This window comes from Pezoporus wallicus, unplaced genomic scaffold, assembly GCF_028554395.1.
Source record: "Pezoporus wallicus isolate ANWC-B61680 ecotype Strahan unplaced genomic scaffold, APGP_CSIRO_Pwel_v1 scaffold_2584, whole genome shotgun sequence".
Classification (NCBI taxonomy): domain Eukaryota; kingdom Metazoa; phylum Chordata; class Aves; order Psittaciformes; family Psittacidae; genus Pezoporus; species Pezoporus wallicus.
Window position 1 is genome coordinate 10507344 of NW_026642851.1, and position 27994 is coordinate 10535337.

The window sequence follows — 27994 nt, forward strand, 5'->3', positions numbered from 1 at the left end:
GAAGGTCCTTATTTTTCTTTTATATGCTGTTTAAATGCTAACTTAAGAACAATGCTTAGAAGTACCTTTGTGATAAAAATATCTATGTTGGGCTTCACAGCTTTAAGTTTGCAATGAAATTAAAATATGAAATAGACAAAAACATAGAAATCACAGACAGTTTTGAAAGAACTAAAAACAAATTTTTTTTTTAGCATTTTAGAATTTGCATTATGGTAAAATAGGATTGACTCATAGAAAGTCAGATTCCAGTCTCCTAATTTTTGCTGGGTGGCCTTTTAACTTTCTCTGTCTAATGGAAACAGGAAATAAATTTTTCAAAGTATGAATCTGAGCAGTCATTTTTAATTTCATGTTTCAAAGCAAACCTCCAAGAAACAGTAACTATGAATGATGTATGGGGCTGTATAACAGCCTCATCTCTGCTTCATTGCTGTCAATCAATAACTGAGAAGGGCCTACTGTAATACCTGCTGCGGTATCAATGAGCTGAGAATCTATCACCACTGCCAAGATTATCCAAAAATCCCTTTCAACATGAATCTAATCCTCTTTGTAGTTTGAAGCAAGTCCAGGAAGACTGAGGGGTTCTGAGGTGGGCACCCTAGTAAGTTCTAATTAATTGAATTGAACTGATTTTTATCTGACAAGCTCCCTTCCCAGAATTAAAAAAAAAAAACAACCCATCAGCTTTAAGTTCTATACTGAAGTATTTAATTTGATCCCAAACAATTTTTTTTTTTTTAAATTTACAGTCTAATTTGTTGAAAAAAAAAAATCACATTTTGAGTTGCTTCACAAAAAAAAAACAACTTTCCCTGTGAAGCTGCAAATGAACTGAAAGGCTGTATGTGGCTATAGTGGGGCTACACGGAGACTGCACATTGTTAGGAAGAGAGAGATCTTGTAGCTGTTGGTGGCTCTAAGTGTGGTTTATAGGGATTAACCTCTGACTACAGAGGAAGCTGACTTAGGCAAAAACTAAGCAGCCTTAGGATCCAGTAAAGCAGAGCTCTGAATAAGGATTTTCTTTCCAGGCACTTTTCCAGGCTGTGAAAGACACACCTTTTGTTGCTTCAACTATACGGTTGTCTGTTGCCTGTTTAGGTGGTCCGACTTTAACTGGTAATTTGCAGAGCCTGTTTGGGAGATCTGCTTTGTGAATAAGATAGAGATGATAGAGCTGGAAATGTGCCTTGGTCAATGCACAGTTCAGTCCTGTAAAGAAGAAGTGAAGTGGGACTGATGTAGGGAGAGGCTCAAGAGCAGCTCAGCAGGTGGCAGGAATAATAGAGGTTAAACAGTAAAAGGAAATGGCTGTGAGCTGGAGTCCTGGGAATTAGCAAGGGCTTTCCCTCTGAAAGTAGAGACAGGAAAAATAAAGCATAGCTCTGGTTACCTGTGGGGAGTGTCATTTCTCATTACAACAAATAATACATCATTTCACAATAATCAATATTTGAGCAAGTATGTGCATTTGTGGGAAGCTCACCTTTTAACCTAGTATTTATTTAACAACAAATGCATAACTGTTTGAGCTGACACTTATAAGTCTGACACTTATACTTCTGTTGTGCAGCCCAGAAGATGGAGATCGAGACTGCAGACGAAATTGCAATTGTGGGAATAGGATGCAACTTTCCTGGGGGTGAGTTTTGGTGAAAACAAAGCAGGCTGCTGAGTGAATATTGAAAAGCACAATCATTTATTAACGTTGAAATGGAGAAAAGGAACACATTCCTCCCTTACTTCTGTAGAATTTGTTGCTTTGCTACTTGCTTGATCTTTTTATAAGGTCCTGCTGTGGTGGAAAATAATTGGTTCAAATTTGTCCACTGACAGACAGACCTGTAGTGCTGTAGATGGGCAGGGCATTGAGCTGCACATGTGTAACTCATACAAACAAACCGGATGGGCCTGGGATGATTTGAACTTTTTCATGTGCACTGGCCAGATGATTGTGCATTGTTGCAGGAATATGCATCCATAGGGACAGGACAGATTGAGGGCCTGTCAGTATCACCAGGTCTGCCTGTAATATGAATAGGTTGTGTCTTCCTAAATGAAAGCTTCCTCCTTTATTACAGTATAAACTTTGAAAGGTCCCAGATGAGCTAGATAAATCAACTCTGTGTCTGGTCAAGTTCTGCCTTTTATAAATACATACCTAAATGCTGCCTGTTGTACAAGATAGAAAGCTGACTTCAATAAAGAAAACTGGTATTGCCTACCATAATAAAAGACTGTGTTACAGTAGTTCTGTGTTTACAATCTTAGTTTATATTAGTCCTTGTAAAAGTGGCAGTTGATTTAGTGAGATTATTTGACTAATGAGATTAGTCGACTAATTTTGAGATTAGTTGGGTGGAAATATTTAGATAGCTGTGAGAGGCTGCTAGGTTCTGTCTGTTGCTGTCAAACTGTGCTCTTTACATTAGCTAAATATGGATTTAAAAAATCCAGAAATAATCCAGGGAGTGGAATACAGCTTTGCCCTTTCAAACCAGCATTCAGCTTTAAAGGTGACCATGCTAATCTCTGCCTTTCCTTGTTTTCTTTCTTGTCCTCACCACATTTCAGTTCCTGACTTCACTTTGTCCAAGATTCAGTAGGTATATGTGGTACAATGAGAACTATGATTCCTATAGCTAGTTGTGAGCAAATGTGAATGCTCTGAGTCTACTAAAGTGCTAGTAAATATGTAGAAGCAGTGTCTTGCCTGAGCATTAACTGCCAACTTAGTGCAAGCCACTTGTTGGTCCAGCCATACACGTAAAAGGACTCTTTTCACAACCATTGTTCGTAATTATCTCGCCATGCAGTATGTGAACATGTGCTCTCATCCTGTGCTGTGCATGCTCAGAACTGCTTTTCTGAGCTTGCCACAAAAGAACCATTGAGTGATGGGAGCTGCTAAACTACCCTGTGTCTGAGGCTGTGCCTATGATGAAGGACTAACTGTGGGAGGGCTTAGGTGGGAATTCTGTCCTGTGATCACTGTTACTGACTGCTGGCAGAGTCCCCAGCCTAGTGCTGGCCCACATCAGTTAGTGCTCTCCTAGTCAGTGCTTGGGCTTGCCACAGGTTAGTTAGCATGGGGACTGATCTCTTCACTGCTTGCCTAAAAGCAGGGGGCTGTTTGCAGAGTGAGTGTGGGTGAGGCCGCTTTGTATGCTGGGGAAGTGGAATCTGGGAGGAGGAGAAATATGGCTCACTGTGTGGATGCCATGTTAGCTGGTTTCAGGGCTGAGTGCCTAGACCTGGAGCTCTGTATCTCAACCAGTAAGGACAAGTAGTAGTCCACAATCCAGTAGTTGGGTATTTTGGCTCCCTCAGTACTGATTATACGCATACTTTTATGTTTGATTTAGATGCCCTTCTGGTGTTAGGTTACAAAGGGTAATGCCTCTTGCATTTTCCAGGTATTTGTAAGCTCAGTCTATTTTCAAAGAGGCAGAGGTGACCTTTTGCTGTCAGTGGAGCTGCTTGAGGAGTGGTGCTGTACAGGTTCAGAAAGACCTCATCATATCCATGTGGTCATTAAGGACATGATGCATGCATGTAGTGGATGCAGTGGCATGGTATGGAAGTGGCTACAGCATAAGGTTAAGGATTTTGTGAAGTTCCTTTGCTTTTAGGCAAGCAGTGAAGGGATCAGTCATGCCTTTCCATTTTCCTTTTATTGAAGAATGATCATTTGTTTCTCTGGTGATTATACTTGAGCAACCTAGATCTATCTGTGGGAGTTCCTTGTAACTGAGTGTGCGTTTCTGAGTCTGCATGGGGAGGAGGAGCACAGACTTAAACCTACTTAAAAGCCTTTCTGCAACAGGTGATGGAATTGACAATTTCTGGAAAGTCCTAGAGGAAGGCAGAAATTGCACAGAAGAAATTCCCCCTGAGAGATTCAATGTCGAAGAATGGTATGATCCGGATGAAAACAAGCCGGGAAAAATATGTACAACACGAGCTGCTCTTCTCAATGAGTGAGTCTGTTATTCTGCTGTGCCACTGACTTTTTTTGTTCTTAGACTGATATGCCGAGTCTTTCAGAGGGTGCAAGGCACAAGGAGAGCTTATAAATGGGACCTAGGAACTGTCTTTCTTTTATATAACATGATGAACATTCAGTTCAGTCAAACTGCAAGAATTTCTGGTGTGGAACTTCAATGAGCAAATTTAGTTGCAGTCCATGTTAAGCACATATGTACACGGTAGTGAACACATATGACCTTTGATTACATAATAAAAAAATCACATAATCCAGCATGTATGTAGATCCTCACCATGTGTTGAGATGTTACCTGCCATGTGCATGCCTGTCTGCATTTTTTGGTCTACAAAAGTACACAGGTATCATGCATGAGTAGGTATTTATACTGCATCTGAGTTGGGCTCCAGCCTTTCAAATGATTCATACTGTCTATAGTACTACTGCACCAGTTACTGCTTTGCTTTAGATGAAATTGCAAAAAATGTATACTCTGTGTCTAGAAGTAGAAGCATATTGCATAGATAGTGTATCATTTTATGGGCTGTGTATTTTAGATTTAATTCATTTGACAACCACCTGTTTGGGATTAATAATATGGAAGCTGAACGCATGGATCCGCAACAGAAGTTACTGATTGAATGCACGTTCAAAGCCCTGGAGGATGCAGGAGTCCCTGTAGAAGCTATCAGTGGCACCAACACAGGTGTTTTTGTTGGTAAGATGAAAATTTAGCAGTGAATTAACTATGTTTGAACCTCACAGAGATCAGAGCACTCCTTCATAAACTTTACATACATATCTAGCACTGGAGATCTAAAGCTATTGTGCTATGACACTGCTGATTATTTTTTCACAGGAATTACTAGGCTACTCTAGAAGTTCATTATAATTCATGTATCTATTTTAGATGCCTCTCTTAGCATCTTCATACCCTGAGGTTGAAGCAGGAAACAGCTAAACTGCCTTCCCGACCCTTTCCAGGAATGATACTCTCAAGACAGGCCTAAACTTTTTTCCAGTATACTGTTTTCCAGTATAACATTGTTAAAGTGTTGTGGGGGTTAAGATCCTTTTAAATCATCAGAAATCCTCATGTATATATTAGTGTGCTACTAAGGTGCATATGTCCAGCTGCTTACCTCAGTACCTGGAACAGTTCTGGAGAATATAATGGGTGTTGTTGAAGGACATTTAAAGGACAATGCAGTCATCAGACACAGTCAACAGGAAAAGTTTTGTTTAATCTGATATCCTTCTAAAGTAAGGACACCTACCTAGTGGTTGAAAGGAAAGTGGAAGATGTAGTTTTCTTGGATTTTAGTAAGGCTTTTGATACTGTCCCTCGCAGCATTCTGGACAAGTCCAACTGGTAGATGACCAGGTACACTGTGTACTCAGTGAAGAACTGGGTGAAGGGCAGGGCTGAAAAGTTATGGTGAATGTGGCTGCATAGGGCTGGTAACCAGTCACCAGCAGTGTTCCTCATTGCTCAATACTAGGGCCAGTTCTGTTCACTATGTTTATCGATGGTCTGGATGCAGGAGTTGAATGCACCATTAGTAAGTTTGCAGTGATACTAAATTGGGAGATAGTGTTGACTCTCTTAGGGGACAAGAGGCCTCGCAGAGGGATCTAGGTATGTTAGAGCATTGTGGAATCCTCAAAGGCGTGAAATTTAACAAGAAAAAAATGCCAGATTCTGCACCTGGGACAGGGTAGCACTGGACACAAGTATAAACTGGGAGAGAAGTGGCTGAAGAAAGGCTGGAGAAAGGAGTGCTTTTCAGAAAGAGATCTGGTGCATTAATTAAATACAGTATAATCAGCTGGTCAAAAGAGGTGATTATCCCACTGTATTTAGCATTGGTGCAGCTTCACCTTGAGTACTGTGTGCAGTTTCTGGGCACCACGATTTAAAAAGGAGGTGCATACAGGAGAGCAACAAAGCTGGTGAAATGGCTGAAAGGCATATGCTCTGAGGAGTGGCTAAGGCCCCTGGGTCTGTCTAGTTGAGAGAATAGAAGATTGAAGGGTGAACTCTGCTCTCCACAGCTTCCTGAGAGGAGGAAGTGGAAAGGGAGATGCTGCTCCCTTCTCCCTATGACAGGAAGCATGGCAATGATACAAAGCTGTGTCAGGAGAGGTTTGCATTTGACCTTAGGAAGCATTTATTTACAGAGTGGTCAAACAGTGAAAAAAGCTCTCCATAGAGATTGATGAGCCAAGCCTGTTAGTGTTTAAAAGACATTTGAACAATGCCCTTAATAATATGCTTTAACTTTTGGTGAGATGCAAATTGGTCAGGCAGTTGGACTACACGATAATTGCAGGTAACTTTCAACTGAACTATGCTATGCTGTGCTGTGCTGTGCTGTGCTGTACTCTGCTATGCTATTTGGTCAAGGAGCTAGAATAACAGCACATTTTTCCTGGTGTAATCTGTGTCTCTTTTAAGGGAGTTTTCTGGGAAAGTTAGCCTGATGTAACTATAAAGGTAAACTCTTTACCTTTTAGTCTGAGATATGCTCTTCTTTCACAGACAAGACTATTCCTTGCTCTCTGAATAAAGATGTTGCATTTTCTACACATGCCCATGGTCTTGAGGATCCACCATATTTCAAGCATATGTATTCACAGAAAGAGGACACAACTTCTCTCACAGGCCCTGTTCTTTTCTATTTCTGTCTTATTTACTGGATCACATCAAGCAAACCAAAGATAAAAGCGTTAGATGTAGCTTATGCTATGACCTTTAACATGGTACACGTGAGGAACTGAAACGAATGTCTTGTGTATTTCTATCCCAGCTGTTCTCATTGTAGCTTCTTAATTTCCATAGCTCAATCAAAACAACCACTCTCAAACTGAGATACAAGCTACAAAGAGCTTAGCGGCATCATACAATGAGTTAAACCATCAGGAAAGGCTTGTCATTTACTGTGCAGGTAGCAATTTCAAGTGTTAGGTATGTTTATGTAAGTTGGGTCCAGGAAAAATTGCTGAGAGTTTTGCCTGTGACTTGTGTTGAAGCAAAGTTTCACCATAGAAGCACTATTGATGCCATGTAGTTTGCTATTAAAACAAAAAAACTCAAACCACACTATCAGTTTTAGAAGTGTACATCCCTTTTCCTCGCTTGGGTTAATATGCCATGTATTTGATATTTTTACAGGAATTATGAATCGAGACTATGAAGTCATAACAAGCAGAATAGTGACTGAAATGAATCATTATGATGGTACTGGATCAGCGATGAGTATTATTGCTAACAGGGTGTCATTCACATTTAATCTGACTGGACCATCACTGACTATTGACACTGCATGTTCATCTTTTCTTTTTGCTCTGCACTACGCCTTGCAAACAATTAAATCAGGTAACAGAACTGAAGAGATGCTAGACAGTGAAATTAGGATTGCTACTATTTCTGTCTCTTATTCTGGACATCCCAACATGAGTATGTTTCTATTTTACTCCAGGAGATTGTGAGGCAGCAATCTGTGGTGCAGTGAACTGCATAATAGATCCCCGCACCTTTGTGTCTCTGAGTAAAGCAAAAATGATCTCTCCGGAGGGTCTAAGCAAACCTTTCTCCAAACAGGCAGACGGCTATGGAAGGGGAGAAGGCTGTGGTGTTCTTTTCCTCAAACCACTGAAAAAGGTAAGACCGCTTGTGAAGCAGTGTAACATAGGAGTGGTTGCTCACCTGCTCTTAAAATTACTTTCCCAGAAAAGATTTTCCAATTCAAGCTTAAGATTAATGGAACATTTATTAAGCATTAAGCATTTATGTACTTCCCCTACTATGGGAAATGGATCACACATTTAAAAGTTAGCATTATACTTTGTCTGTTCTTGGTTTTGTTGTTCTGTTCTCTCCTATACAGAGAAAGCACAAGATTATTAAAGGTTATTTTTCCTTTTTAATGAAACAGGCAAAGGAAGACTACAGCAAAATCTGGGGTGTTATAAGCATCAGTGCAATTAATCAGAATGGTAGGTTTGTGACACCAATCACAAGACCATCTCAAATACAGCAAGAGAATTTACTGCGCAGAATTTATGAAACTCATGTTGATCCCTCAGTTGTGCAGTATATTGAAGCACATGGTACAGGAACTGCTGCTGGAGATCCTACTGAAGCTGAAAGCCTAGGTAATGTCATTAGTAAAAAGAGGTCTTCACAGGTTTCCATTTTGAAAATTGGTTCAGTGAAAGGAAATATTGGGCACACTGAATCAGCTGCTGGAGCAGCAGCATTAATCAAAGTGCTTCTGATGATGCATCATGGAAAGTTTGTTCCATCCTTGCATTACTCGAAGGAGATGAGCAGCATCGATACAGAGAAATTAAACCTAGAAATTCCCACAACTGTAGAGCCCTGGGAAGAATCCGGTGAGTATGGAAGAGTAGCTGCCATCAACTGCTTTGGATTTGGAGGAACCAATGCTCATGTTGTAGTCAGGCAGGCAAAGAAGCTAGAGCCTCTTCCTGCCTTCAAGAGGCCTCTTGAATTAGTTCTGCTGTCAGCAGCATCAAGTAAGTCCCTTCAGATGACAATGGCTGATACAGCTGACCAGCTGAGCACAAGGAATTCCATAACCCTCCCAGGCCTGGCCTATACGTCTGCCTGCAGAAGAAGCCATGCTAACCACAGGTACCGAAAAGCATTTGTCACAAATTCTCTCCAACACTTGCAGCAGCAGGTTATGCCAGCAGCCAGCACTGAAGTTGCCATGTCAAAGGTGGAACCACAGCTGGTGTTTGTGTTCTGTGGCAATGGTGTAACACTGAAGGAGTTCAGTGAGGTGTTGCTGAGCTCCGAGCCCGTGTTCAGAGACAAGTGTAAGGAAATCGAAGTGCTTTTTCAGAAACATGCTCCCATTAGCTTCCTGCCAGCAAGAGGTGAAAGCCCGAAGGATTTGTTGGATCCAGAGCTTTTCCAGGTCATGCTTTTTACCCTGCAGGTTGCCCTAGGTGCCCTTCTGAAATACTGGGGTATTAAGCCAGTCGCTGTTGTTGGCCACTCAGTAGGGGAAGTTGCTGCTGCACATTTTGCTGGGTGCCTTTCCCTGGCAGATGCAGTCAAAGTGATTTATCACCGGAGCAGGCTGCAGTCAAAGACTGAGAGTGGCAGAATGCTGGTGGTTGGAAACATCCCTGTTGAAGAGATTGTTGAATATCTGCATCCCTACTCAGGAAAGGTGTGCATTGCCGCTTTCAACAGCCCGATTTCCTGCACCTTGTCTGGGAATTCCTACTTTATGGATGCTGTCCAGAGAGATTTAGCTCAAGCCTTCAGACAGAGAAACATCTTTCTTCATGTTTTAAGCGTCTCAGCTGCGTACCACAGCCCTAGCATGGATAAGATACTTGGGGAGTTGGAAGAGAACATACAGCCTTTAGAAAAACAGAAGGGGGAAATTGAAGTGATTTCAACGCTGACTGGGGTGGCTGCTTCTGAAAATGACTTTGCTCAGGGCAAATTCTGGGCCCGGCATATTCGTGAGCCTGTTGCTTTCACTCAAGCCATCAGAACTGCAGCCAGAGATAGGGAAAATGTGGTGTTTGTGGAAATAAGTCCTCACCGAGCATTGCAGCGGAACATAAGGGAAACTCTAGGAAACAGCACAAAGGTGTTCTCTTCTTTGCAAAATGATGTAGAGTATCAGACACTCCTTACCCTGGTAGGAAATCTGTTTGAACTGGGATATAACCCCAACTGGCAGCACTTTTATAATGGGTATCAAAGTGCTCCAGTGGACATTCCACGGTATCAATTTGATCGCAAAAAACTTATTAGGTATCTGAAATTATATCAAGATGCAGGAAGATACGTCAGTGACAGTCATCCTTTGATTAAAGGCATAAACAGTGACAAAATGGAGTTTAGCTGCCTGCTGTCTCAGGGCACAGCATCGTACATATATGAGCACAAGAACAATGGCGTGGCTTTAGTCCCTGGTACTTTTTATGTGGAGCTTGGTCTGGCCTCTGTGATGAGCAGCTCAAGGCCTAAAGTGCCTCTCAGTTCTTGTCAGATGAGTATCAATTTTTCTGCACCGTGTGTTCTCACACAGAGCTCCCAAGTCTTGAGCATCAAGCTGAGTCCACAAAAAGCAGTGACAGCCTTTGAGATACTGTCTCCCTCTAATGTAATTTATGCTGCAGGCCAAGTAACAAAGGGGCCTGAAGCTGTGGTGGAAGAAAGGACCATCTCCTTCCAAGACATCTGTCAAAGATGCAGGTTGGTGATAAGCAGAGAGGAGGTTTATGAAGCACTGTCTCAAACTGGCTTTCAGTATGGCCCCATATTCAAGCAGCTCAGTGATGTGCACTATTGCCAGGAACTAAAGGAAGCTATAACAAGCATAAAGGTAAACAAGGAGACGGCCATAGATATGTACAGCTACTGTATCCATCCAGTACTGCTTGACTGTTTTCTTCAGATGACCACTGTTATGACTTCAAGGACTTTCCCATCATCTAGAGTAGGCTTTCCTTCAGAAATAGGCAGCCTGGTGGTGCTCCGACCGCTGGAGGAAGAAATGATGATATATATGAGAACAAGCAAATCCACTGAGAACTGCCTGGAGGTCTGTGGGTGCTTTATGGACAAACAAGGCTCCATTTTGGCTGAACTAAAGCGTGTTGCCATCACTTTCATGAAGCAAGCATCTTCCAGAGGTAATGAGTTAATGCTTGAAAACAAGTGGACAGAAATATCCCTTTCACAGATAGCTGGAAATCGGGGGGCTATGCCCAGAGTCCTAGTGTTTGCTGACAAATTTGGGATAGCTGAGAAGCTCAAAAAATATTTGCATCCTGATTCAAGATACATTATGTATGAAGATTGGGAAGCCCTCCTGGAAGGCCATACGCAGGATAAAATGAGAGCAGAGGTTGAGAATTATGATGAAATTCTGTTCCTGTGGGGAATTCAAAAGTTAAATGAACGTTTCCCAAGCAAAGTGGTAGACCAATTATCAAAGTGTTGTGAAGCCTATCGCCAAGTTGTTGTGGCATTAAGAGAGAAAATGTCACGCTGTTTAGTCAGAGTGATCACCTACAGAACAACTGAAAGATACGTAGACCATGTTAACTGTGGGTTTGCATTGTATGGCATGACCAGAACTTGTATCCTTGAAGTTCCAGAAATCATATTTCAGATGATTGACCTCAGCTCTGCCAGTTCCCTGGACATCTCAGTGCTAGCAGATGTTCTTGTCAAACACAAAACTGTAGAGTATTCAGAACTTTGCATCAGCCAAGGAAGAACTTACATGGCTGAAATCAGACGCACACCTTTTGTAGATGCAGATTACTGCCAACCTGTAAGATCTGTCCAGAATTCAGAAATATTTACTTTGTACACTTCTGATCCGTACACGGCAAAAGACTTGTCTGCTGAATCGTCCACCAGCATTGCTACTCAACTTGATAAACACAGCGTTGAAATTCAACTGGATAAAATATGTCTCCACTCAGAAGATTATTTTCCCATTAGTGTTTCCAGTTATAATTTTGGTAAGACACTGTACTGGAATTCACAAGTAGTGGACAAACACAGACTTTTAGCTCTGGATTTCAGTGGCACAGTCACAGCAACAGGTGTTGATGTAAAGAAAATTAAAGTGGGAGATCATGTGGTTTCATGTTATCCATCTGCTGCGTCATCCAGAGTTCAGATTCCAGGAACAGTTTGTTTCAAAGTAAATAAATTCCCATGCTTCCAGAATGTCCCTTGTATGTCATACTTCATCATTGCATGGGAAATCTTCAATAAGAGATTACCTAAGGGGAAATATGGTAGAACATTGGGCATTATATCTACAGAGCCATCATCAGGTTTTTGCCATGTTCTTTCTGCTGCAGCAGAAGAGATGGGTTGGAGAACAGTACTTGCGAAGCCCACTCCTGATAAATTCCGGTATATAAGCTTATGCAATGCTCTTGTTGTTCTTCCTCCAGTAAACAGATTGTCTCAGGAGGATCTGGCCCACATGTGCTTTCTTAAAGATGTGGTGGTAGTGTGTGGCCATCGACAGTCTGAGTGTATCCAGAACGCCAATGAAATGGATCATGAAAATATCAGCTTTCATATCCTTACACTTACCAATATTTTCCAGAAAGCATCTCTAAAGGAACTGCAAAAGGCTCTGCGCGCATGGATCAATTCCATGGATATGAAAAAGTTTAGACATCTGTCAGGTTATGTTTTTCAGCAGACTGAGCAGTTTGAAAGCATAAACTCTGTGATGTCATATTTTACCTGCAAATCTGTCCCACTTGCTGTACTGAGAAAACAGAAGGACATGACTATGCTTTCAGATATACCACTGTATGGATCCCAGAAGCTGTTTAAGCAGAATGCTGTTTATGTAGTAGCTGGGGGGCTCACTGGACTTGGCTTTGAAACAGTGAAATTCATAGCCAAGAATGGAGGAGGGTTTATTGCAATATTCTCCAGGAAAATGCCAAGCAAGGAGAAGCAAGAAGAGATTAAAGCTTTGCAGGAGCAGTATAAAGAGAGCAAAATACTGTTTGTGCAGTGTGATGTTACTTCAACCAATGATGTTGAGAAAGCTTTCCAGTCCATTGCAAACATCTTTGCGGGGAGTCCAATCAAAGGTGTATTTCAAAGTGCTGTTGTTTTACATGACGGCTATCTTGAAGTTCTGAAGTTGGCTGACTTTCAGAAAGTGCTGAGTCCAAAAGTAGCAGGGACCCTAAATCTTCACTGGGCTACCAGAGGCCAGGAGCTTGATTACTTTGTGTGCTATTCCTCTGTAACTTCCTTTCTGGGAAATTCCACCCAGACAAACTATGCAGCTGCAAACTCTTTCTTGGATATCTTCTGCCTCTACAGGAGGAACTGTGGGCTTTCTGGCCAATCCATTAACTGGGGTGCTTTGAACCTTGGCATATTGCTCAATCAAAACCATCTTCAGTCCGTTCTGGAATCCAAGGGCATAGACATTCTGCAAGTGCATGAAATTCATGAGTATCTCAGGAGGAGCTTACTTATGAATAATCCACAGCAAGTTGTAGCCAAATTAAACTATCAAATTTTATTACATCATGTTTTTTCTCAGATTATTTCACTCAAAAATCGCTTCCAATCATTTCTATCAGAAGAATACAAGAACAAGCCTGAAATCTCTGAGAAAACTCAAGTCCAGGATGCCGCCTCAATCAAACCTGAAGACTATATCATCTCACTGGTGACTGAACTCACCAACTTGAGCCCAGATGACCTAACCATGAATACAGCACTTTCATCATTGGGCATAGACTCTATGTTAGCTATGACAATTCAGAACCGTGTCTTTCAAGAGAGAAAGGTGAACATACCTCTTCTGAAACTGCTTGATCCTCACACAACTCTGTCAAATTTAGTAGTAGTTTTAGAAGAAACAAGCAAGGCAAGAGGAATAGTTAAGAAAAAACACCCTGTAGTTGAAAGTACAGAAAATGGAAGCTGGCTATAAGAGTCTTCTCATTCAGGAATTGTGTAGCTTTGAAGATACCTGGCCCCTTCATAGTACCTAAGAATGAGTCATTGCAGACCAGGTAGAATATCTGGTGAGCTCTTCTGCATCAACCCAGAAAACCCCACAGCTACATTCTTCTGCCATTGTGTTAGCCGTTTTAATTTCAGTCAGTTGTTTGACTTGTTACTTTCAATGTTTTGTATCTTCGTTTTAACTGGAAATAGGTAGGTTAATACATACACATTTTAATTTGGTAAAGGTGGATGTTCAACACACATTGCATTTTTTAAACCTGTCCTGGTTTGGCTGGGACAGAGTTACTTTTCTTCCTAGTAGCTGGTGCAGCACTGCATTTTGGCTTTAGTCTGACAATAATGCTGATAACGCACCAATGGTTTAGTTGTAAGTAGTGCTTACCGTGATCAAATACTTTTCAGTCTCATACTCTGACAGTGAGGAGGGGCATGGGAAGCCAGGAGGAAGCAGAGACAGGACACCTGACCCAAACTAGCCAAAGGGGTATTCCATACCACAGCACGTTATGCCCAGTATAGAAACTGTGAGGAGTTACCCAGAAGGCCCAGATTGCTGCTCAGGTTGGGCTGGGTATCGGTGGGTGGGTGGTGAGTAATTGTATTGTGTATCACTTGTGTTTATTGTTTGTTTTTCCTTTCCCCATTTAGTTTTATATTCTCTCTGCCATGTTTTTCCCTTATCATTATTATTATTAGTAGTAGTATATTGTACTTTAGTTATTAAACTGTTCTTATCTCAACCTGGGGGGTCTACATTCTTCTAATTCTTCTTCCCATGCCACCTGGGGAGGAGTGAAGTAGGGGTGAGTGGCTGCATGGTGGAGTTACCAACTGGGTCTAAACCACAACAAAGCCATATTAAAGTCTTGATGGAAATGGTATGTTTGCATCTCTAAATGATGAATATACATGTAAAAGAGTATAAGATTACCACTATTTTTGTCATTATTGTATTCTTAATGTATTACTCTTTTTTGAATACTATCAAATGTGTATAAATGTATAGACATCTTTCTGAAAGACGTCTAAATGTTGTGAAATTCAAAGGTTTCTTCTCAAAAAATTAAACATTATTTTCCTTATGTATGCAAAAATCTTAAAAGTTTATCAGTTGCAAAGCATACAGTAAAGCAACTGTTTTTCTTTATTAATTAACCACATTTTATGAAAGCCCAAATAAACAACAAGAGTAAAAAAGTTTAAAAAACAAAGCCTAAGGTGTGTTTTTGTCTTATTTTGATTTTCTGTCCCTCACCCACTCTCCTGGTTTAAATTTTCCTAATCATAACACCTGCCTTTGTTTTACCCCAGTTAGAAAATACAAACTTTTTTCCAGAGACATTGAAGAAAACTTCATTTATAATATCTTAATATGGGAACAGTGTCCTTGTATTGTTTCTCCCTTTTATACCTGATTATCATTCATCGTGAGATGTCCCTTCCAGCGCTGCTTGCCTTCTCCAGTGTATGAAGTATCCATGGACTATGAGGTCCTGCTGAAACCATCTCTTCTCCAGGCTGAACAAGCTTAGTTCCCTCAGCCTTGTCTCACTGCTCTGGTGCTCCAGACACCAAGCATCTTGATGGCCTTCTGCTGATCTTAGTCAAATTTATCTATATCATTCTTATATTGTCAGGTCCGGAACTGGACCAGGGTTCTAGATGTGGTGTAATGAGTGAAGTGCAGTGTACTGGTTCTACCACCAGTGTGATGTAGTGAGTAAAGGTGAAGATTCACTTCCCTCAATCTATGGGCTATGCTCCTGCAGATACAGTCCACCTGACTGTTAGCCTTCACTGCTGCCAGCATGTGCGGTGAACTTGTGCTCAGTCCACTGACCACAGGACTCCCTGATTCTTTATATCCAAGCTGTTCCCAGCTCATAACATTGTGGGCTTAGTCTGTTTCACATGCAGAACTGGTGCAGGGGGCTATTCCATTCCAGGTGCAAGGCCTTGCATTCACCATATTTGAAATTGATGAAGATTCTCTTAAGCTGCTTATCCCTCTGAATAGTGGCCCTTCTCTCCAATGTGACAAATGCACTGCTGATATCACCCATTAGGCTGTGGTAGTGCATCCTCCCTCCCCCATCCTCTGGGCTGCTCCATGATCTCAGGAATTCCCATCAGATCTTGGCCTTTGTGTAATGAGTTGGGTGGTGAAGCACCCCTTGACCACACCAGGAATCTTGCATGGTTAAGGAGGGAGGCACTGATCATACCTCAGACTCCTGTTCCATGACTAAGGAGGGGGAGCAAGAGAGGGGATAATCACTTATCCCCTGACAGCCTTAGAACACTCCTCTTGATCATAGCCCAAGTGGAATGGTACAATTGTTACTGCAGTTTTGAAAAGTTGCTAGTAGTTCCAACTCAGGCTGTGGCCAGGATGGAAATTTACTGATGACTAAAGCCAATTATCTTGCAATCCTACAAACAGTGTTCCTAAGTGAGACCCTCTGAACTCTCCTCAACCAAAGCAGGCTGTGACCAGCATGTCCCTCTGAGTGGGATGCCCCTCAGAGTTTGCAAACTCCCAAGTTTGCTGTAATTGGAGGACTATTGCCAAAAGACAGACCCTGGGCTGAAGTCCCCCACTCCTAGAGATTTGACTACTACCTGTGAAGAAATGCAGAGACATTGGACTTGAATACTTCACCAACTTGTGTGGAATTTTTAACAGGTATTCCTCTTCATATAGACATATATGTCTTCATATATGTATGTGTGCGTATGTCTGCATAGATTGTTATAGTAATTGTCATAAATTCTATTGACTTGCTTTATAAAATCCACCTTAAAACTGCAAACTGCTGCTAAATGACACGTCCCTTACAACCTGAATCATTCCAAGTTTATGGTTCTGTATGGGAAGAGATCCCTGTGACCTTGCCCAAACATTTTGGAGGGAAGCATGGCATGAAGAAAGGAGCAAGTACCTCTATATGTATATAAATATACGCATAGGCATATGTAGAAAGGCACAGAGAGGTTTTTAAGTCCAGAGTGGTTCTGGTGCAGCAGAACTTAACCAATAGCCAGGCAACTCACAAAGCAGAGAAACACGCACATTTATTGTGCTTGTTGCCTGTGCTGTTCCCTGTGCAAAAGCACAAGAACCTTGCAGCGCTGATGGCAAAGTCAAAGCAGTAATGTAACAGGGCTGCTTCTCACAGAAATACATTGTATGATACAGAGCTTGGCAAACACTTCACGGTAAACTTCTGGGGTAAACCACTTGATTTCTGGGGTAAACCACTTGATCTTTCTTTGCTTTCTGATTTTTAAAATGAAAAATTTAACTTCAAGTATTATTAGAAAAAACACATATATGGCGTATTCAACTTACTCACATTGTAGTAGTCCATATGAGGAAGAAGAGATCTGTTTGCAGGGAGGGTTGGAACTAGATGACCTTAGGGTCCTTTCCAACCTAAACCATTCTGTGATTCTGTGATTCTGTGACATCAGTCTCTGGTCAGTTGAGGGCTTGAGGGACACACTCCGGAAAGTGTGATGTCAAGGATAGTTGCCATTATGTCAAACATGGCCATTGGTCACAAGAATTGCACTGACAAGCATGATGTGTGAACCAGGAAAGTAACCAGAGTGAACTGCAGATGCTATATACGTCCTTACTACTGTATGCTCTAACAGAAGAAAGCAGAAGCTTCCATTGCCTCAGATGACTGTTTCTGTACTACATCATATGACCAACTCATCAGAGGCAGCAATATGGGAAATGTTGCACTGTCATCCTGAACAATCTGAAATTAATGCATCCCACCTGCAAAAGAGCAAGCTTTTTACCTGAATGTTACACAGCATTGGTGAGGCCACACCTGGAGTGCTGTGCTCAGTTCTGGGCTCCTCAGTAGAAGAGAGACACGGCATACTGGAAAGTCCAGGAAACATTAAGGGACCGGAGCATCAATCCTATGAGGAAAGGCTGAGAAAATATCTTCTGGAAAAAAGAGAGAGGAGGGAGGTAACTGACTACTAATATGTCACCTTTCCTGCCCTGAGTGGGTTTATCACCTATCACCTATTTGAGGTATCGCATTGCTTAAGCTTCTATGTTTGCTATGTCTCTATACATAGGCGGAGCTATGACATATACATCTATCCTTTTACTACATTTGCCTTATGAGGGACATTTCAATCTCAGAGCATCTGTTAAACCAAGCACTGTAGGCCCATTTGTCACTGAGAAATCACAGATGATAGCTCTGCTATGAAATCTTAATAAGTATTTTTCCAGCTTCTGAAAAATCAGGCCTGACTACAAGCACGGCTCATAAATCATTTCCAAAGAACCAACCTGTGCTAAACAATAACAAAAACATGGCAGCAAGTCCACAGAAATGCGGCATGTGCTCTCGAGGAGAGCAAAGCCCTGTGCTCCTGCAGTCGCCTCACCTCAGTCTGCAAAGAAGAAGGTGTAATCAAAAGTTACACATGCTCTTCAGGAAGCTCAACATGCTCTCCTTGCTGTAATGAGATACACAACGGTCACTGAAGTGCTGAGAACGCAGCATAATGCCTGATCCAAAGGAACATGTCCTTTGAGGAGACAGTGCAGTAGAGCTTCATTGCTGCTTCAAAATGATTTGAACTCAAAAGTGGCTTCTTCAGTGTCATAGGCACTGGAGCTAACTTAAATAGAGATGATACACATGTATTAACTGCGCCATGCTAAAGCCGTCTGTGTCAACTCCTGGCAAAACAGCAGATACAGAAGATGTGAGGAGGCTCAACACCCCAGGACAAACTGCCCATGTCAAAATTCAAAGCAAGGACAGCTATGGTTTCTTACTTAGGACAGTGGCAGGAGGAGGGACTGCAAATCTAAGAAGAAGGGCATTGCTAAGCACCCTGTTTCCCAGCTGGCCTATGGTTTGAGAAAAGAAAGAGTTCAAACCGAGCTCTCAAACTCCCCTCCTGCTCCCCGCCTAAACTCATTAGCCAGAGGTTCACCTCAAGCGAGCAGACATATTCTGCAGTGCAGAAGCCCAAGTGGTGAGCCGTGATGTCTGCTGATGGCTTGCCCACACCTGTCCAAAGGCTGGCTAGGGCTTGCCAGACTGCTCATTGTTGGTGTGGGAGCAGAGGAGAAGCAGCAGCAGCTCTGGACCACCTCATAGTCCTGCACCTCATGGCGCGGGATGGGATGTCCCAGGGAAAACACAGTGGCAGATGTCCTTGCAAGAGGCCTAATGTGAATGGAGCAGCCAGTGGTTAGCTCCATGGGGTTGGTAGGTGGTGAGGAGAAGTTCCAGTAGGGCTTAGGGACCCATGGGCAGCTGACACTGGACATTGCAAAAGGATCAGTGGGAGGTGGGTTTTCCTGCCTGCTGGGTTTTGGGAAGGCAGAGATTTGTCTGGGACACAGAAATGCTCTGTAGAGAGCCCCTGAAGGCACTACAGAAGGAGGCACATTATTATGTATTTCAGTCAGTTGTTAGTTTCCAGATTTTTTAATATTCTGTTTATATTTTTAAAGGTAAGTTTTTATACTGTGTTTATTTCTCTAAACATGCTTCATTTGTCTGGTCAGGTTTTTGGCTTTCTCTTGGCAAATTAAACACTGTTACGATAGCACTGTGAAAGCTGGATTTTCATAATCTACTGCTGGCGCTTGTATTCTGAGGTTTTGCTGAAGGAGCTCATGTCTTCTAGTGTGTTTTGCTTTTGTCTACTCTGTGGATCTGCCATAAATGTCCCAGAGACCAAAATATATGAACAAAAACAAGACCATGGCCATCCCCCAGAACATAGTGAGAAATCTGATCTTGGAAGATGCTCTGGCAAACGGACAGCATCAGTTTCTAATGCATGGTAAGACAGCAGTGGCAGAGCACTATTTTCTTTGTGTCTGACAAATACTTAGGACATATGATCAGAAAAATAGCCTGGGAAATCCACACAGATGACACAGTAGCTCAGAGATATGCTTGTCCAGAAAGCAGCAACCAGCTGGAAGAGAAGGAAAAGTTACCCACAAGCAACAGAATGGAATGCAAAAACATAGAAGCAACCCTTAGTGCTGTGGGAGCAGTGACAAAGTCTCCAGTGCTGTTCTATCAAACATTGTAATTGGAACACATAAGCAGGACCTTGGAGTTCTTGCTTATGTCTCTGAATTAGTTTAAAAGGGTATTTTTCTTCATCAGCTTCTGTGAAAAGTGATTGTTTGAAGAAAGCAGTAGCTGTCATTTCCTCCTGAAAAATGATGTTCTGCTCAAAATCTGAACTGTAATTAGATAAATTACTTGTGAAAAAACCCTCTGTATCTCTGTTTAACAGAAGGCTTTTAGTGACAGTGTTGTTTGGTCTTTGCAATTAATCTCAGATAGAGCTAACTACGTGGGATGTATTTTTAAAGATTCTATGCTCTCAATCTCCAAACTCTCAATCATGTTATCAGAGAAAGGATCCCATTAGCAGGATGCATACTCAGTAATAAGTTAATCATGATGCTGGCACAGTACTTGGAAAACTATTTATTTTTACAGTCAGAGCCTGAAGTGATATAACATTTAGCCAAACTGCTAAAATATTTGTCTCCCCTTCTCGGAGCACAACCATAAATGCAATTAGTCAGATATGTTCTAAACAGCAGCGACATAAATACAGAATTAATGGCAAAGAGCCCTAATGTTTCATTGGGAAATGTGCTCACTTTCTGCTTTCAGCCCCAGGCAATTCACCAAAACATCCCCCTGTTGCATAAAAGGAGCTTGCAAGCTGAACTAACAATTTCATTTTCCTGCAAGTAACCCAGTGTCTGTTTCTTCTTTTGCCTGGATCATGTAATGCCTGGTAACGTGCATGTTGGCCTCCACCCAAACCAGGGGCCACAGCATGTCAGGACCACAGCACAGCAGTGGCCTTAGGTCTGGCAGAGGCTGGGAGATGGAGCCTCAAGCTTACAAGCATTTCCCCAAGACCAAGGCTGGCTGTGGCCATGGGAGCCTTTCTCCATGGCCCCAGCAGAGCTATCTTGGCCCTGAGACCAGGCAGACAAACCCCAGACTCAGTGACATAGTTTAGTGGTGAACTTGGTAGTCCTGGACCAACAGCTGGAATTTGCGATGTTAAGGTCTTTTCCAATCCAGTTGTTCATTCACATTATATCTCAGAGAAGTAGGTATACAGTTGATAGAGGCAATCTTCTGATAACAGCTTCCCTCAGACACAGAATCACATAATCATTAAGGTTGGAAGGGACCTCTGCAAATCATCCAGTCCAACCCCCATGCCAAGGCAGGACCACCTAAAGCAGGTTACACAGGAACATGTCTGGGCAGGTTTTGAATGTCTCCAGAGAAGGAGACACCACAACCCATCCTTGGCAGCTCTGCCACTCTCAACATCAAGTTATTCCTCATGTTGAAGTGAAACTTCTTGTGTTTTCTTTCATGGCCATTGCTCCTTGTCCTGTTGCTGGGCACCACTGCAAAGTCTGGCACCATCCTCCTGGCACCTGCCTTTGAGATACTGATATGCAGTAATGAGATCCCCTCTCAGTCGTCTCTTCTCCAGACTAAACAGGCCCAGCTCCCGCCATCTCCCTTCATGAGAGAGATACTCCAGATCCCTGATCATCCCTGTGGCCTTTCGCTGTACCCTCTCCAGTAGCTTCTTGTCTTTCGTGTACTGAGGAGCCCAGCACTGGACACAGCACTCCATGCCTGGCAGTGTTCAAGGCCAGGTTGGATGATGCCTTGGGTGACATGGTTAAGTGTGAGGTGTCCCTGCCCACGTCAGGGGGGTTGGAACTTGATGATCTTAAGGTCCTTTCCAACACTAACTATTCCCTGATTCTATGTGGGCTTACCAGGGTCCAGTACAGGGGAGGATCACCTCCCTCAACCTGCTGACACACTCCTCCTGATGCACCCCAGGACACTATAGGTCCCCTTGCCTACAAGGGCACACTGCTGGCTCGTGGTCAACTCATCACCCACCAATACTGACAGGCCCTTCTCAGCTGAATTGCTCTCCAGTAGGTCAGGCCCCAGCCTGTGCTGATGCTTGGGCTTCTTCTTCCCCAGTGCATGACCCTACACTTGCCCTTCTTGAGCCTCAGTAGCTTTCCCTCTGCCCAAATCTCCAGCCCATCGAGGTCCTGCTGAAGGGCAGCACAGCCTTCAGGTGTATCAGCCACTGCCCGAGCTCCCATTCATCAGCAGACTTGTGAGGGCACACTCTAGCCCTTCGTCCAGGTCACTGATAAGCAGCATGAGTAAGACTGGACTCAGTACTAATCCCTGGGGAAACCCACTGACTGCAAGCCTGCAACTGGATTCTACTCTGCTGATCAGGACCCTCTGAACTTTGCCATTCAGCCAGTTTTTGTCCACTTCACTGTCCATTCATCCAATCTAAATGTCCTAAGCCTTTCTACAAGGATATTGTGGGAGACAGCATCAAAAGCCTTGCTTAAGTCAAGGTAGAAAACATCCACTGCTCTCCCCTTGAACACCCATCTTGCCATGTCATCATAGAAGGCCATCAGACAGATCAAGCAATGTTTGCCCTCGGCGAATCCAAGCTGATTACTCCTAATCACCTTCTTCTCTTCTACATGTTTGGTGATGCCCTCCAGAACAACATGTTCCATCACCTTTCCAGGAATGGAGGTGAGGCTGACTGGCCGGTAGTTTCCAGGGTCCTCCTTCTTTCCCTTTCCGAAGATGGGAGCAGCACTGGCCTTCCTACAGTCATCAGGCGCCTCTCCTGCTCTCCTGGATATTTCAAAGATGATGGAGAGAGGCAGAGCAACCTCTGCCAGCTCCCTCAGCTCCCTCACCACCCACGGATACATCCAACCCATCAATGCCAATGGATTTATGGGCATTAAGTCTGTCTAATCTATCCCTAACCCAACTTTTTACCTATTTTGCTTCCCCCACGGAGGATCCTGAGTTCCACCATCTCATGATCACTACAGCCAAGGCTGCCCCCAACCATTGTATCTTCAACCAGTCCTTCCTGCTTGGAAGTACAAGGTCCAGCAACACCCCCACCCTCGTTGGCTCCTCCACCACTTGTATCACAAAGTTGTCTTCAGCAATCTGCAGGAACTTCCTGGGCTGCCTGTGCTGGGCCATGTTATCCCTCCAACAGACATCTGCATGGTTCAGGTTCCCCAGGACAACCAGGGCCTGGGACTCTGAGGCCATTTCCAGCTGCCCATGGAAGGCCTCATCAACCTGCTCCTCCTGGTCAGCTGGCCCATACTAAACACCCATAACAGTGTCCCCCTTATTAGCATGTCCCTTAATTCTCACCCATAGACTATCAAGTTGTTCATCTGTCCCTGGGTAGAGCTCGATGCATTCCAGTTGCTCTCCACCACGAGAGAGCAGCTCCACCACTCACCTCCCTAACCTGTCCTTTCTAAGCATACATGGCCAGCCAAGACAGCATTCCAGTCATGTGAGCTGAATGACTCAGTAACTGCAGTGAGAACATGGCCCTGTGACCGCACTTAGATTTCCAGTTCATCCTGTTTATTTCCCATTCTGTGCACCTTTGTATACCAGCACTTGAGAGAGGTAATTTCACAACCAGGTTCCCTAGAAAGTGTGTAAGAGGATTCACCATAACCATAAACCATTGTTTATCACTGTGAAGTAAAAATGCTGCATCCTAAATTGATCCATCTAAATGTTTTAATTAGTGTTATCAACAAATTGAGACGCATCTTATTCAACAGGCTCTTCCTTTGCTGCTGGTGGAAGGTAGTCTTGATCCTGCTACTTAGTGCTTGCATCTGTGATCTCATAGACAGGTATAAGAAATGGTGGCATTAATAACAAAACAAGACATGCATTTTGCAGGCTCTTTGGAGAGCTACAGCAAAGTTCTTCAGACATCTGAGGCTGTTGGGATGATTAAGAGACTGAAGAACCTCATAAATGAGGAAAAGCTGAGGCAACTGGGTCTGTTCAGGCTGGACAAGAGAAGTCTCAGGACGGATGTGATCAGCCTGTGTAAGTACGTGAAGGGAGGGTGAAAAGAGGATGGAGCCAGGCTTTTTAAAGTGTTGTCCAGAGGCAACGGGTACAGACTGAAGCACATGAGGTTCCCTCTGAACATCAGGAAACACTTTTTCATTGTGAGGGTGACCAAGCAGTGGTACAGGTTGCCCAAGGAAGTGGTGGAGTCTCCATCCTTAAAGGTTCTTAAAAGCCTTTTGGACATGATCCTTAAATATCCGTGTGTCAGGATTATGAATTGAAACCTATTTTCAGCATCTCCTTGCAAATGAGAAGAAGCTGGTGAGTTTGGGACAGTATGAAGATGAGCTGGGCTAGGTTTGGAAGAAACAGGATCTCAAATGGCTTATTCAAATACAGGCTGCTACTCCCATAGAGGACCACTGGAATTATTTCTCCTTTCTACACTTGAAATGAATACTTCAAACTGACAATAGAAAACACAGCTGAGCAGCTGAACATAAGAAATCAATTGCTCTCTCCAGACTTGCTGAGTTACTTGCCTGTAGAACTGTGCTTTTCAGAATGAATTGATTTTAGTACTCAGCAGAAGAAATGTTCGTCTGCATCTTTTAAACGTCCTAGTTGTGTTCCACATCTTGACTCAAGTACTAGAAACCATGGAGGAAAAGCAAATATTGAAATTAAACCAACAGAAGTGGATTCAACACTGCCTGTGATGGCTGCTTCTGCAGAAGAAGTCACTGAACAATGCGCAAAGAACTTGAGGTTCTGTTGGCTTTAGGCAAGCAATAGCACAGAAATAGGAGAAAAAATAAGTTTCTCTCAAAGAGAGGTTAAGCAGAATGTAATACACACTGCCTGGAAAAAGAGAGGTTAAGCAGTATGTAATACACACCAGCTGGGAAAGAAGAATTATTCCTCCTTGACGACTAACAATGATCATCACAAGTCAGTTTGACTTGGGATATAATTATGGTTGCCAGCCCATCTGTGCATATTATGCTCGTTACCTGAAGCATTTATGAAAGCATCCTAGTCGCTCTTCCATAATACCTGTCTGATCACAAAAATCTTGGCGGCCTCCCTTGGTATTTCCACGGCTGCAGAGGACTGACTCGAACTGCCAAAGGATCATTTATTGTCTGGATGGACACATGCACAGTATTCCAGTCAATGGCTCAATGTCCAGATGGAGACTCGTAATGAGTGGTGTCCCGCAGGGGTCGGAGTCTTGTTCAGCATCTTTGTCGGTGACATGGAAAGTAGGATTTCATAGGACACACCGATTGGCATTTGCTACTACACTGCCTATGGTGAGGTCTTCTTGGAAAGGAGAATTCAAGAAATCTCTTCTGCGTTTGTTACACAGGGTAACGTTTGTAGCAGAGGGTGTTTAGATATTTGCCTGTGTTTGTTAACCTTCATGTGTCTCGTCTGGCGGTTTACCTCTTGTACTACTACTTGAACGCAAAACCTCACCGACTGCTGCCTAATTCCACGTTCTCGAAAGCTCAACAAAGTGTTTTGATCCCAGTTCGGTTTAAACAGTCTGGGCCGAGCAGGTTTTCCCTGCAACACTCATGAAACACAAGTAAGTGACTCAGTTCTGTAGGATAGTATTAAAACCCTCGGGGAAGTATCATGTAAGAAGAACATGGAGCTAGGAGAGGATCTGGTTCGAGACCATCTTAAGAACCTGAACGTGCACAAGTCCATGGGACCTGATGAAATCCATCCGCGGGTCCTGAAGGAGATGGCGAATGAAGTTGCTAAGCCACCGTCCGTCATCTTTGAGAAATCATGGCAGTCAGGAGAAGTTCCCAATGACTAGAAAAAGGGAAAATATAACCCCCATTTTCAAGAAGGGGAAAACGGATGACCCAGGGAACTGCAGAGCAGTCAGTCTCACCTCTGTGCCTAGCAAGGTGCTTGGTGACAGCCAAAACATGGCTTCACTAAGGGGAAATCCTGCCTGACCAATTTGGTGGCCTTCTAAGATGGGGCTAGGGAACTGATGGACAGGGGTAGAGCAGCTGATGTCATCTACCGGGACTTGTGCAAAGCATTCAACACTGTCCCACATGACATCCTTGTCTCTAAATTGGAGAGACATCAGTTTGATGGATGGACCACCTGGTGGATAAAGAACTGGCTGGATGGCTGCACGCAAAGAGTTGTGGTCAATGGCTCAATGTCCAGCTAGAGACCAGTAACAAGTGGTGTCCCTCAGGGATCAGTGTTGGGACCGGTCTTGTTCAACATCTTTGTCACTGACACGGACAGTGGGATTGAGTGCACCCTCAGCAAGTTTGCCGATGACAGCAAGCTGTGTGGTTCGGTTGATACGCTGGAGGGAAGGAATGCATCCAGAGGGACCTTGACACACTTGTGAGGTGGGCTGATGCCAACCTCATGAAGTTTAACCATGACAAGTGCAAGGTCCTACACCTGGGTCGGGGCAATGCCAGGCACAGCTACAGGTTGGGCAGAGAAGAGATTCAGAGCAGCCCTGTGGAGAAGGACTTGGGGGTGTTGGTGGATGAGAAAATGAACATGAGCCGGCTTCAGTGTGCGCTCACAGCTCAGAAAGCCAATTGTATCCTGGGCTGCATCAAAAGGAGCGTGACCAGCAGGTCAAAGGAGGTGATCCTGCCCCTCTACTCTGCTCTCATGAGACCTCACTTGGAGTACTGTGTGCAGTTCTGGTGTCCTCAACATAAAAAGGACATGGAACTGTTGGAAAAAGTCCAGAGAAGGGCCACGAGGATGATCAGGGGACTGGAGCACATCCCGTATGAAGACAGGCTGAGAAAGCTGGGGCTGTTCAGCCTGGAGAAGAGAAGGCTGTGTGGAGACCTCATAGCAGCCTTCCAGTATCTGAAGGGGGCCTCTAAGGATGCTGGGGAGGGACTCTTCATTGGGGACTGTAGTGATAGGACAAGGGGTAACGGGTTAAAACTTCAACAGGGGAAGTTTAGATTGGATAAAAGGAGGAAGTTCTTTGCTGTAAGGGTGGTGAGGCACTGGAATGGGTTGCCCAAGGAAGTTGTGAATGCTCCATCCACGGCAGTATTCAAGACCAGGTTGGAAGGAACATTGGGTGACATGGTTAAGCGAGAGGTGTCCCTGCCCATGCAGGGGGGTTGGAACTAGATGATCTTAAGGTCCTTTCCAACCCTAACTATTCTAAGATTCTATATGCATAACATAGCAGAGCTTTCTGTTGCATTCTGTTCAGTTCCATTCGACTCTCTTCTGTTCTTGTCCATTCCATTTTATTGCCTCCCCTTCCCTGCATTCACAAGTTGTACAATGAGGAGATCCTCATTTACCTGAAATGCCAAGGGAATTTCAGCACCAAAACCACTTTCAAAGACACAACTCAGAATGGTTACGGGTAGAAAGAGTATTTGATTTATTTCTAAATAAAGTGATTTGATTTGATTTAGTTTAGCTTAGTTAATTTTAGTCTGGTTTAGCTTAGACCCTTCAGTTTAGCTGGAAAAACCCTCCCTTGCAGCCTGACAAAGGAAAGCCAGGGCAGGAGCGGTGCCGTGGTGGTGCGAGAGCAGTGCAAGAACCAACCCAGCCAGAAAGGGCCAGGGAAGAGCTGACGAGGGCTGGTGCTCAGTACTCCAGAGGACAGCAGCAAGTCCCGGGGCCACGCTGGGGCCACCCTGGGAGTGCAGAAGGCTGCCTCCCCCCGGATGCGGGGCACGAGGGCCACCTGCGTGGAGCACGAGCAGCTGCCTTTGGGACACCATGACCCAAAGGAGCCCCGTGAAGGGGCTGTGCTCGGCTGCAGAGGAAGGCAAAAAACCCCAGGGACGCTTGCTAGTCCAGCCTGGGGGGAAAAAAGCACTTCCCTCCCCCAGCTGCAGGACACGAGGGGCCGCCTTCGTGGAGCATGAGCACCGGGCGATAACGCAGCCAGAATGGACCCAGGAGCCCTGACAAGGGGTCATGCTCAGTGCTCAGAGGAAGGCAAAAAACCCCCGGGGACCGGTGCCAATCTGCCCCGGGGGAAAATTCCTTCCTGACCCCAGTGCTGGCGGTCGGCTACTCCCTGAGCATGTGAGCAAGACCTGCTCCCGCTCCACACGCTGGTTACGCCTCTAAGGGGACAAGGGGACACTGGCACTGCTTTTTCTGCTTCCGCCTGAAGTCATCTCAGGGGCTTCCAACAGCAGCAAAATGCCATTGGCCTGATGAATCCTCGGAGCACGAATCCTTCCTGTGCTTGGCAGTGGGGGAGGGCACTGAGCCGCCTGTGCATCCTTTTTCTTCTGGCTACTGCCACTCTCTCCCCAGGAGGTGAGGACGGCGAGCTCCCTGACAACCAAAGCAGGATCCCTCGATGGTGCTTTGAGCGTGGCCCCTCCAGAAGCTGGAACCGCAGCACAGAACCTCCTGCAGCTTCGCAGCTTCAAGTGTTCCCTCTCAGTCCCCCCATCACCTAATACCCTGGTGCCCAGCGATGAGAACGGCGAGCTCCCC

General features: G+C 44.0%; 1 protein-coding gene and 1 long non-coding RNA gene across 2 annotated transcripts; both read left to right on the forward strand.

Moving 5' to 3' along the window:
* Nucleotides 1–241: 241 nt before the first annotated feature.
* Nucleotides 242–13562, forward strand: LOC130611738 (uncharacterized). Its single transcript, XM_057432801.1, has 7 exons — nucleotides 242–595; nucleotides 1580–1648; nucleotides 3833–3986; nucleotides 4549–4709; nucleotides 7167–7370; nucleotides 7474–7655; nucleotides 7930–13562. Exons 2-7 carry the CDS (start codon nucleotides 1588–1590, stop codon nucleotides 13483–13485), a joined length of 6318 nt encoding a protein of 2105 aa, XP_057288784.1. The 5' UTR covers nucleotides 242–595; nucleotides 1580–1587; the 3' UTR covers nucleotides 13486–13562.
* Nucleotides 13563–27007: 13445 nt separating this feature from the next.
* LOC130611742 (uncharacterized) lies at nucleotides 27008–27346 on the forward strand. The gene is made up of 2 exons (XR_008975296.1): nucleotides 27008–27054; nucleotides 27087–27346. It is a non-coding gene; the product is annotated as an uncharacterized LOC130611742 (long non-coding RNA).
* The last annotated feature ends 648 nt before the right edge of the window (nucleotides 27347–27994 follow it).

Bases quoted from the DNA above. Each gene is read 5' to 3' on its own strand.
- LOC130611738 (XM_057432801.1), top strand. From the start codon at position 1,588: ATGGAGATCGAGACTGCAGACGAAATTGCAATTGTGGGAATAGGATGC. The intron at 7,371-7,473 runs GTAACAGAACTG...ATTTTACTCCAG, and splicing joins CTTGCAAACAATTAAATCAG to GAGATTGTGAGGCAGCAATC. The intron at 7,656-7,929 runs GTAAGACCGCTT...TTAATGAAACAG, and splicing joins TCCTCAAACCACTGAAAAAG to GCAAAGGAAGACTACAGCAA.